This window comes from Alternaria alternata (assembly GCF_001642055.1).
Source record: "Alternaria alternata strain SRC1lrK2f unplaced genomic scaffold CC77scaffold_10, whole genome shotgun sequence".
NCBI lineage: Eukaryota > Fungi > Ascomycota > Dothideomycetes > Pleosporales > Pleosporaceae > Alternaria > Alternaria alternata.
In genome coordinates, this window is record NW_017306199.1 from 1,021,002 (window position 1) to 1,032,518 (window position 11,517).

The window sequence follows — 11,517 nt, forward strand, 5'->3', positions numbered from 1 at the left end:
CCGTGGTACCGGAACGAGCGATATCCGCCGCCGAAAAGGGCGCTAGAAGCGTGTAGCCACGAGCGGCAGGTCGAACCGGATACAGAAACCCAACACCGAGCAGCTGCCACGCAACGCTTTGGGGCCGTCCCCACAAATGTTCACCCTGAATCTCGCGAATTTCGTCCGCGCAGATTGTAGCCAGGGTCTGGAGCTGTTGTTTGTTTAGGAGGTGGCACAGGAACGTGGTCGATTGGATCGTTGCCCGCGGCGATATGCATAGTCGCACAGGGAAGAAGTGCACGACGTCAACGACGTCAAGACAATGTACTGTTCCTTCAGTCGTCTACCTGCGCGGCGCATGCACCCCTACGGTTACTGAGACAATCGACTGTAGACGGCTGTTTTCTTTTGGGCCATAGGCGAGGATTCGCTTTCTCTTTCGCTTATCTTAGAGGGTAAATGGGCTAGGTGTGACCTTAGCCAAGCCTTAGAGTAAGCCCCGGGCTTTAGTCGGACGAACAAGCTCGGATCATGGCGCTGTATACAGGCTGTAGACTATGCAGATTCCACTGCCGTGGTAGCTGGAGAGTGCTGCCTGGGGGTGCGACATCAGAGGAGCCGCATAGAAACGGCGATCGTCGACCGCCGCGACGCAGTTTGTCCGATGATAATTCTCGAAACGACAGTGGCGGACAGAGAATGAGTCCAATTCGCGTCACCGTAGTCTGTTCGCTCTGATTGGCTGTTAGTCTGATGGATATCGTATGCACCGTATCCGAGGGGGATACGCTAGCTGTTCTCGCTGCAAGCGAAGCCCAGCGCCCCGGGCAGGCAGGCCATCCGTCTCCGGTTTGCAAGCCAAGCCGTCAGTCCGCCGCCCGCTGGACCAAATCCTTTACTGGGGCCGCCTGGGCTGTCCTCATTAGCTGCGCCTACCTTTATTATTACCTACCTCAATCCCCCGGTCTTGTCGTTGTTGTTCTTACCATACAACCTCTACTACTACTACCTTTTTAATACTTGTCCTTCTTTCCGTTTCCCTTACACCTGACTAATACCGGCCATCAAGTGGCGATCTCTCGCCCAACATGTCCTTAGTCGGGAACTTTACCTCCAACTATGATCGGGAGGCTGTATCCGGCGGCGTTCCACCACCAGAGATGGGTGGCAGACGACCTTCAAACTACAACGACAACGAGCAAGCTGCCGAGTCAGATGCTTCAACGATAGCAGCTGCCGAGAACTCACCACCAAGGAGCAATAACCAATATGCCGACCAAAAGGATGGATCTTACAACACACACGACGCGGACGAAATCGCCGAGGCTAATAGGAGAGAAGAGGCCGTCCACGCACTTGCCCGACGACTTACCTCGCAAAGTCAAATGTCTTCAGCCAACCAGAACCCTTTCAACGCAGCACCAAATTCTTCGCTAGACCCCAATGGCGAGCACTTTAATGCACGAGCATGGACGAAGGCTATGCTTAACCTCCAGTTGAACGACGAAAATGCACCACCTACACGAACTGCTGGTGTTTCTTTCCGCGACCTCAACGTTCACGGTTTCGGAGCCGACACTGATTACCAAAAGAGTGTTGGTAACGTGTGGCTGGATGGACCTGGACTCGTCAGGAAAGTCATGGGTAACAAGGGTCGCAAGATTAACATTCTGCAACACTGCGATGGTCTGGTCGAGGCTGGCGAGATGTTGGTTGTTCTTGGACCTCCTGGATCTGGTTGCTCGACTTTCCTCAAGACTATCACTGGAGAGACACACGGCTTCTTCGTTGACGAACGCTCGCACATTAACTACCAGGGTACGTTCGCAATTGAAGTGATATAGTAGCCCCTTTTACTGACTACGACCAGGTGTCAGCCCAGAGCTCATGAACAAGAACTACCGTGGTGAAGCCATCTACACTGCCGAAGTCGATGTTCATTTCCCCATGATGACCGTTGGAGAGACTCTTTACTTTGCTGCTCAAGCACGTCGCCCGAGGAACATCCCTGGTGGCGTCAGTGTACAGCAATTTGCTGAGCACCAGCGCGATGTCATCATGGCCCTGTACGGAATTTCTCACACTATCAACACCCGTGTTGGTAACGACTTCCTCCGTGGTGTATCTGGAGGAGAGCGAAAGCGTGTCACTATCGCTGAAGCTTCCCTCAGCAGAGCGCCACTGCAAGCCTGGGATAACTCCACCAGAGGTCTCGACTCCGCAAACGCCATCGAGTTCTGTAAAACCCTCCGCATGGAAACCGAGATCAACGGCACCACTGCCTGTGTTGCCATCTACCAGGCGCCTCAGGCTGCCTACGACCTCTTCGACAAGGCACTCGTGCTCTACGAGGGTCGCCAGATCTTCTTCGGAAAGACCACTGAGGCGAGGGCCTTCTTCGTCAACATGGGTTTCCACTGCCCCGACCGTCAAACCGATGCCGATTTCTTGACTTCCATGACCAGTCCTTTGGAGCGCATCGTTCGCGAGGGCTTCGAGGACCGTGTTCCTCGCACCCCTGACGAGTTCGCGCAGCGCTGGTTGGAGTCTCCTGAGCGAGCAGCTCTTCTACGCGACATTGAAGCCTACGAGCAGAAGTACCCCATTGGTGGCGAAGCTGCCGAGCGCTTCAAGGAGTCACGCCAGCTTCAGAAGGCAAAGGGTCAGCGTGAGAAGTCGCCTTACACTCTCTCATACGTCCAGCAAGTCAAGCTTTGCTTGTGGAGAGGTTTCGTTCGCTTGAAGGCAGATCCCAGTATCACCGTCACCCAACTCGTCGCCAACTCCATCATGGCCCTCATCATCTCGTCCGTCTTCTACAACCTCCCATCGACCACTTCCAGTTTCTACTCTCGCTCCGCTCTTCTCTTCTTTGCTATCCTGATGAACGCCTTCGGTTCCGCCCTCGAGATTCTGACCCTTTACGCTCAACGTCCCATTGTCGAAAAGCACTCGCGCTACGCCTTGTACCACCCGTCCGCCGAGGCCTTTGCCAGTATGTTGACCGATATGCCGTACAAGATTGTCAACGCCATCACCTTCAACTTGGTCCTGTATTTCATGACGAACCTTCGACGAGAACCCGGAAACTTCTTCTTCTTCATCCTGATTTCCTTCACATTGACGCTCGTCATGTCCATGTTCTTCCGTTCCATTGCCGCCTGCTCTCGCTCCCTTGTCCAGGCTTTGGCACCCGCCGCCATCCTCATCTTGGGTCTTGTCATGTACACTGGTTTTGCCATTCCTCCTAGCTACATGTTGGGTTGGTCCAAGTGGATCCGTTACATCAACCCTGTCAGCTACGGTTTTGAGGCCCTCATGGTGAACGAATTCCACAACAGAAATTTTGAGTGCAACGACTTCCTCCCATCCGGTCTTGGCTACGATGATATCTCTGGCCTTCAACAAGCCTGCAGGACTATCGGATCTGTTCCTGGACAGCCATTCGTCAACGGTGATGACTACATCAACTCGGCCTTCGACTACTATGCGAAGAACAAGTGGCGCAACTTCGGTATCATGTGGGCCTTCATGTTTGGTCTCATGGGCGTCTACCTTGTTGGTACTGAGTACATCACTGCTAAGAAGTCCAAGGGTGAAGTCCTTGTCTTCCGTCGTGGCCACAAGGCAGCTGCCCCCAAGAGCAAATCTGAAGAAGATCTTGAGGCCGCCGTTCCCGGACGTAACGTCACTGCCCAGAACGATTCCGACAACATTGCCATCATCGAACGCCAAACTGCCATCTTCCAATGGGAGGACGTCTGCTACGACATCACAATCAAGAAGGAGCCCCGCCGCATTCTTGACCACGTTGACGGATGGGTCAAGCCCGGTACTTTGACTGCGCTCATGGGTGTCTCTGGTGCCGGTAAAACGACGCTTCTCGACTGCTTGGCTACACGTACCACTATGGGTGTTATTACTGGTCAAATGCTGGTCGACGGCAAGCCTCGCGATGACTCTTTCCAGCGCAAGACAGGTATGTTTTCCTGTACTGATCCCCTTTCTGCGACCGTCTGCTAACGTCATGTTCAGGTTACGCCCAACAGCAAGATCTTCATCTCTCCACCTCGACTGTCCGTGAAGCCCTTACCTTCTCCGCCGTTCTCCGTCAGCCAGCCCACGTCTCTCGTAAAGAGAAGGTCGAATACGTCGAGGAGGTCATCAAGCTTCTGGAGATGACCGAATATGCTGACGCCGTTGTCGGTGTCCCTGGTGAAGGTCTCAACGTCGAGCAGCGAAAGCGTCTTACTATCGGTGTAGAACTAGCTGCAAAGCCCGCTCTTCTTCTCTTCTTGGACGAACCAACCTCTGGACTGGACTCTCAAACATCTTGGGCTATTCTCGATCTTCTGGACAAGCTGAAGAAGAACGGCCAGGCTATTCTTTGCACTATCCATCAGCCCAGTGCCATGTTGTTCCAACGTTTCGATCGTCTTCTGTTCCTGGCCCGTGGTGGACGTACCGTCTACTACGGAGAGGTCGGTGAAAACTCCAAGATTCTGGTCGATTACTTTGTCCGCAACGGAGGTCATCCTTGCCCGCCCGCCGCTAACCCTGCTGAATGGATGTTGGAAGTCATTGGTGCCGCTCCCGGTTCACACACAGATATTGACTGGCACCAGACCTGGCGCAACTCTGAGGAATTCCGTGAAGTCAAGCGCCATCTTGCTGAGCTCAAATCCGAACGTGGCCAGGCTGAAGCTCTCCAGCGTACTTTGTCTGCTCAGAAGCGCGAGGACAAGGCTGCATTCCGCGAGTTTGCCGCTCCTTTCCCTGTTCAACTCCGCGAGACCATGGTCCGTGTCTTCCAGCAATACTGGCGCACACCCTCGTACATCTACTCCAAGACCTTCCTCTGTGTTCTTTCGGCTCTCTTCATCGGTTTCTCGCTCTTCCAGATGCCCAACACTCAGACGGGTCTCCAGAACCAAATGTTCGGTATCTTCATGCTGATGACAATCTTCGGTCAGTTGGTCCAGCAGATCATGCCTCACTTCGTCACCCAGCGTGCTTTGTACGAGGTCCGCGAACGTCCTTCCAAGGCGTATTCGTGGAAGGCATTCATGATCTCCAACATCGTTGTCGAACTTCCCTGGAACTCCCTCATGGCTGTGCTCATCTTCTTCTGCTGGTACTACCCTATTGGCCTGTACAAGAACGCAGAGTATACCGACGCCGTTACCCTCCGTGGCTTCCAGCTCTTCCTCTTTACGTGGATGTTCTTGCTCTTCACTTCTACATTCACGCACATGGTTATCGCTGGTCTCGACTCCGCCGAGACTGGTGGTAACTTGGCCAACTTGATGTTCTCGCTCTGCCTCATCTTTTGTGGTGTCCTCGCTCAGCCTTCCACGTTCCCTCGCTTCTGGATCTTCATGTACCGTCTTTCGCCCTTTACGTACATGGTGTCTGGCATGCTGTCTATTGGTCTTGCCAACAGTGTAGTCGAATGTGCGCAAAACGAGTTGATTCACTTCAACCCTCGCCCGAACCAAACTTGCGGTGAATACATCGCGGACTGGAAAGCGTCGTTTGGCGGCAAGATGCACAACCCCCAAGCAACTGAAAACTGCAACTTCTGCGCCGTTGAGGACACCAACGTCTTCCTCGCTAGTATCTCTTCCAGCTACTCCACCGTATGGCGCAACTTTGGGTAAGCCAACCTTCTCTGACATGCTTAAATGAACTATTGCTAACTCTCTTTTACAGTATTCTCTGGGCCTACGTCATTTTCAACATCGCTGCCGCTCTCCTTCTCTACTACCTTGTCCGTGTACCCAAGACCAAGAAGGACAAGAAAGACAAGAAGGAGGTCGGTGGACACAGTGGCGCTATCAAGGAAGAGAGGCTTGACCAGCCTTCGCACGTTGGTAGCAGCCGCAACTCAAACGCCGATGGTGAGAAGAATGTTGAGACCGCAAGATACGCTTCCATCACCGGCGCCAACACACCACCAGCCCAAGAGATCTCAGAGAAGGCATAAGCACAACGCTTAACCGCCTTTTCATTTTTTGTCTCTCATTTGGCTTTTTTGATAGATGTTTTCGCTGATATCGGCCTTATACCTTTTCAAGACTTAGATCTACTGTTTCTCATACGCTCAAGCGCTGAGCACACTCATCAAGCATTTCTTGTTTTTTACTTCTTACATGTATGTACATACACTCACCTAATCCAACAATGGTCCGCTTGCCAACTTGCGTACCATTATGTTGATATGACTGGAATATGACTGGAACTTCAAAATACTTTGGCTCTAACATGATGTGTTTGTGAATGTGAAGTATAGCCAGCTGTCAGGATGCATTATGTTATGAGGTTGTTTTGAGACAACTAGTGGAAATGACCACGGTTCTTGGCAATGTTCATCTACGCAACAGTATCAGACTCTGTATGAGCGAGCAATCCAGCACCTTCATCCCGGCTATGCCCAACACTTCTCCATACATGACCCTCTGTGCGTCCAGTCCTCCGATCTTCAATCCTTCTCGCAACCACAAAGCCCCAGTGCCATGCTAGTCCAGTGACGAAACCAACTGCGTCATTCTTGAAGGTAAGAAGAGCAGCCACAGTGACAAGCATGACCATCCACCTGTCCTTCCTGTCCCGCTCATCAAGGTCCTTGACTCTCTTGCCGTCCCATGTCATGTCCCTGTCCAACATGCGAAGATCGCGAGCGTCCGTGTTGATGCTCTCACCTACTTTGGCTAGTTCCACGCCAGCAGCGAGGACTAAGACACCGAGTAGTGACTTGGGGATGCTGTGAAGCACACCAATAATGGCTGATGATTTCCAGAAGGCGATAAGACCGAGTACGAATTTGATGATTCCTAGAAAGATGATACTAGAACCGCTGCGTGCGCCAAACCGGAATTGACCCGCTAATCCTCCAGAGCCGTGACAGGCGGGCATGGCTCCGAACCAGCAACCTACGAGATTAATCGCAGCGACGGAAATGCCTAGCTCGGTAACCGTAGGTGCAGCTGGGTACGGTGGGGATGGCAGGAGGTCAGACGCGAGCGCCGATGCTGCAATGACGGAGTTGAGGAGCGTCAGAGGTAGTTGGCCCAGAGATGCGGTTGTCGTTGCTTTCAGAAAATCCTTGCTAGAGGGATGAAGAATGGGAATCGCGGCACGTGGCACGTGAACGTCTTCGCTTTGCGGAGATGCAAATGATAGTAGGATACCCACTATGAAGATGATCATGGCATATGGCACCCTAGGATACGGGAAAGTGAACAGTAAGAGGACAACTGCTGCAACCGCCACAAACAGATTATCACCCCACCAAGGACCTGTCCACTCTAGTGAGGAAAGCAGCTTCGTTCCGGTGCTCAAGCATAGCGATAGACCTGCTCCTACTTGAATTCCTTTGACCACTGGGATTGGTGTAACGCGGTTCGCCCAGTTGATCAGGCCCAGGATACTGAATACGCCTACTAAGGTCGCAACAACAAGACCCGCGGCGGCGTTCTCTTCCATGGTAAACTGTCGAGCTATAGCTACCGCTGCGATAGCTTTCATAGGCTGCACAGGCAGGGGTATCCCGAACGCAAGGCCTGTCAGGATATTTGCCGCTCCGGTAAATAGCAATGTCGAGGGTAAGGATATCGAGTTCGTCAAGACCAACGCAGTCATAAGCGGTAACAGAGTTCCGAGGTCGCCCAGCGAGCCGGAAAGCTCTGCCAACGGTTGCGATTTAATCGTCTCGACATTATGTATCTGCGTGCGGCGAAAGCGCCGCATCGAGTTCCGTAGGAAAGACATAAGTTTTGCGCAGGTAAACAAGCAACCGCTAAAATGCAATGGAAATGGCGAACAGAGGAAAGAAAAGAGATCTAGGGTTGCTGTATCATGATGGGAGAGGTGTGTCGTTGCGAAAAGGTGGGATGCAAACGCGGCGGGTCCCGGAGACGACTCGTATGCTCGATAAGCTCATGCGCACGCGGAAGAAAGACGTCACTCAGCCTCGTCGCTATGGGTCTCGTGCGCGCACACCGCCTGCAGCGGTACAACGTGACAACACACACGGCCTGCAGGACTGTCTTGAACAAGCGATTATGCATTGTCGCTGTCTCCACGTAAATCGACGGTTGCTGCGGAACTTACTGTATAGAGTAACTCGAAGCTCCATGTGGCTTGCATGAAGGGGCACCAAGGGGCACAGCGGGCACAGCTGCATCAAGCGATCATTGGTCAGACCGCTATCTGCTAGTATGCGGCTGGGTGGAAAAGGGCACGAAAGGGCAGAGACAATCGATGGTTTCCTCCAAACTTGCCTAATGAGGGTGTATCGAGTAGCACACGCCAAGGGCGCGAGGGGCACCGAGGGGCACCGGATCCTGACGGTAATCGATGGTTTTCCATTACTTACCCAACACGGTGGTTTCGGAAGCTGGGGTACAGGGTACGAGGGTATGCACTGTGGGATGCGATGCAATGCAGTGATAGACGGACCCTGGGAAGTTACCAAGGCGGTGTATTCGGGAGTGAGTATGCGGGGGACGAAGAGGACGGAATAACAGTCGTACAGCAATCCACACAGCTCCTACTCTACCTATTTCCCTGCATTCCGTTGCCGCATGCCTGTCAAATGTCAGCACGAAATAATTAAGAAAGGAACCCGACATTTCGACTTACAGGTTCGAGCGGGTAGGAGCAAAGTTGTGTATCATACACACACCGCTGATGATTGAGAAAGTAGATTCGGACTCTTCGTTCTATCCACAATCTACACTCGGAAGGGACTTTGAGATCTATTCCAGATATCTGTTCGTGTTCAGACTTGCACGACGACAGTTATAAACAATACTTTTCTTGATTCGGCAGCTACACGCGCAGCTAGATACTCCACCATGCTCACGACTTCGGCCTTCTTGGCAGCGGTTAGTGCTGCTTGTTTGGTCAAACTGGGCAACATCTGGACCCTGAGCGAAGTCCGGTCCCGCAATTGAGCCATCAACACCAATATCCGTCCACACATGCGCCTTGTTGAAGCCGTGACGATGAAATCTCAACCCACCAGTTCCACAAATGGAACTATACTATCAGATGCGGGGAACATACGCGTCGATGTGCACCCCATGGGTCCTGGCATACATAGAAGCTGCTGTCGCCTTGTGGTTCCTTAGTACTCGGCATTTAAATCCTCTCCTGCAGCGATTCTGAATCTTTGAAAAAGACCAACTCTACGAACAGCAAAATGAGTCCATCAGCCATCAGCAGCGTCGCCAGCGCACTTACTTCCTCTACAACGTCAGCGACGGCACAGACACCAGCACTCTTCTCCCTCGCAGGAAAGACAGTCGCTATCACAGGAGGTGGACGTGGACTTGGAATAACTCTTGCTTTCGCTGTGGTTGAAGCTGGTGGACATGCGGCTTGTCTAGATATCCTCCCAGAACCAAGCAACACAGAATGGCAGGCATTGACGAAACTTGCCAATCAACTCGGTACCTCAGCGACATACCGTAGATGCGACGTCACTAGCGAAGCGGAGGTTACCCAAATCCTGGAGGAGATATCAAAAGAGGGAGACGAGCGAGGTGCACCACTCAATGGTATGGTCGCATGCGCGGGCATCCAACAAAGGGTACCAGCGCTGGACTATGAAGCCTCGGACTTTGAGCGTATGCTTCGCGTGAATGTGGTAGGCGCGTTCATATCGGTCAAGAGGGCAGCGAAGATATTGAAAGACAAGGGTACTGGTGGCTCAATTGTGCTCATCGCTAGTATGTCGGGTCAGGTTGCGAACAGGGTAAGGACTTCCCCATCAGCTGGATGTGTTAGTGGATCTAACCATAATCTCAGGGTCTTACCTGCACAGCCTATAACGCCAGTAAATCAGCTGTGCATCAAATGTGTCGCTCGCTAGCACAAGAATGGGGTCAATACGGCATTCGGGTGAACACGCTTTCGCCAGGTGTAAGGCTATTCGCATCACATTATATGGGAATTTTACTGATTGGATACGCAGTACATCCGAACTGCGATGACCGACGAACTCCTCGCAGCGGATCCAGATGTAGAGAAGACATGGATGGCTGGCGCATTACTTGGGAAACTTGGCGTACCAGATGACTTTAAAGCCCCAGCAGTGTTCTTATTAGCGGAAGGCAGCCGGTTCATGACGGGCGCCGACCTGAGAGTGGATGGCGGCCATTGTGCGTCGGCGTGAGGCTCCCAATACAAATTCTATCACAATTATATCCATCGACTCCAGTAGGTTGGACCCTCTTCTCTGGCATATACAGCCACAAGCGATGCCTGGGTGGATTATTACAACCACGGTACGCTATACCAGCGTATGGCAAACCCACAATACGGAGATCCGACTGTTTAAAATATCGTCTTTTTCAATTTTATCTTCTTCATCTTTCATCTTACAAAAACTTAAGTGCGTCTTCACAAGCATAATACAACTACAATCCAGCCATGTCCACCAACAACATGAACGAGCCGAACAATCCCCCGCCATCTTACAGCACTCTCGATCCAACTTCCAACAACATTTCCAATCCATCCACATACACCACTCCAAGTCCGCCTCCTTATACCGCTTCCGATCTGCCTCTCTACACTACTTCTGCACCACGTGTTCAGAACAGACCGAATCCACTTTCCACACACATCGAATATCTTCCCGTTACTCCTAGCCTCGTCCACGCTTCCCTTCATTCGGTATACCGTACATATGGAAGCAACGATATCGAGTCTGGATTAAACACAGAGGTCACTCCGCCGGATCGCTCATTGGAAGCTTACCAAACGCACCAAACATCGACGGCCCAGAACTCATTGGGCAGGGACACGGCTTCGAAGTTGACGTCGAAAGAGAAAAGGCGAATTCGTTTAGTGGAGGGTTTGCTCTGTTGGTTGGTCTTCCTTATAAGCATCGGCGTATTCTTCCTCCTCCTCTTGTTCATTAATGAAACATGGCTTGCTCGGGCTGGAAAACGAATCGGGCACAAAGGATCGGTAGTTTCAGGTGATAGGGTAGGGTAGATTGGGGGTGCTTTGTGGTGTGCCATTCTGTAGGATTGTACTTACAAGTTCTTTGAACCAATAACTGGTGGTGGATCCTTACTTCTCATCAAGGTATTTTCAACTTGTAGATTTAGGTATCTAACTATTGCAAGTTTGTTGTAGCCGTCTCAAATCCTTGACGCTCCCTAACATTTGTGTTTTCCTGGGTACTTCTCAGTCCAATCGTATTGCGATCGCTTGAGTAGAGTTGTTCCGCCGGTTATTTGTATCCATATAAGCTCCATCCCTCTCGGAACGTAATTAACAACACGATTTCATCGTAGCGAAATGGTAATAGAACCATGAGATTGGCTTTGAAACGAAGGAAGGTGCAAATTGAAACTTATCTATCCACCACAATTGAGATTGGTGTAGGAGAATGACGTCACCCTTACACTTGCGCTGAGGGAATCCGCTGTACAACCCGGTCCTTACAGTTTCGCGCCACACCGTCTTGCTATTCGTATCTAGCCTGGCAGAGAACCTTGATGCTGACCGTGTTGGCTT

The 11,517-nt window shown here is 51.8% G+C and overlaps 4 protein-coding genes across 4 annotated transcripts; 3 read left to right on the forward strand and 1 right to left on the reverse strand.

The window, feature by feature from the left end:
- Nucleotides 1–1,070: 1,070 nt before the first annotated feature.
- CC77DRAFT_935406 (hypothetical protein) lies at nucleotides 1,071–5,968 on the forward strand (the record flags this gene model as incomplete). Its single annotated transcript, XM_018534443.1, has 4 exons — nucleotides 1,071–1,800; nucleotides 1,853–3,961; nucleotides 4,018–5,638; nucleotides 5,695–5,968. 4 exons carry the CDS (start codon nucleotides 1,071–1,073, stop codon nucleotides 5,966–5,968), a joined length of 4,734 nt encoding a protein of 1,577 aa, XP_018386314.1.
- Nucleotides 5,969–6,244: 276 nt separating this feature from the next.
- CC77DRAFT_89363 (hypothetical protein) lies at nucleotides 6,245–7,977 on the reverse strand. The gene has a single exon (XM_018533510.1). The coding sequence runs from the start codon at nucleotides 7,750–7,752 to the stop codon at nucleotides 6,355–6,357; it is 1,398 nt and encodes a 465-aa protein (XP_018386315.1). The 5' UTR covers nucleotides 7,753–7,977; the 3' UTR covers nucleotides 6,245–6,354.
- Nucleotides 7,978–8,953: 976 nt separating this feature from the next.
- CC77DRAFT_1094887 (NADP-dependent mannitol dehydrogenase) lies at nucleotides 8,954–10,596 on the forward strand. The gene is made up of 3 exons (XM_018529763.1): nucleotides 8,954–9,742; nucleotides 9,796–9,909; nucleotides 9,962–10,596. The coding sequence occupies exons 1-3, from the start codon at nucleotides 9,188–9,190 to the stop codon at nucleotides 10,160–10,162; spliced, it is 870 nt and encodes a 289-aa protein (XP_018386316.1). The 5' UTR covers nucleotides 8,954–9,187; the 3' UTR covers nucleotides 10,163–10,596.
- Nucleotides 10,329–11,499, forward strand: CC77DRAFT_1020526 (hypothetical protein). The gene is made up of 2 exons (XM_018525060.1): nucleotides 10,329–10,853; nucleotides 11,035–11,499. Exons 1-2 carry the CDS (start codon nucleotides 10,420–10,422, stop codon nucleotides 11,051–11,053), a joined length of 453 nt encoding a protein of 150 aa, XP_018386317.1. The 5' UTR covers nucleotides 10,329–10,419; the 3' UTR covers nucleotides 11,054–11,499.
- The last annotated feature ends 18 nt before the right edge of the window (nucleotides 11,500–11,517 follow it).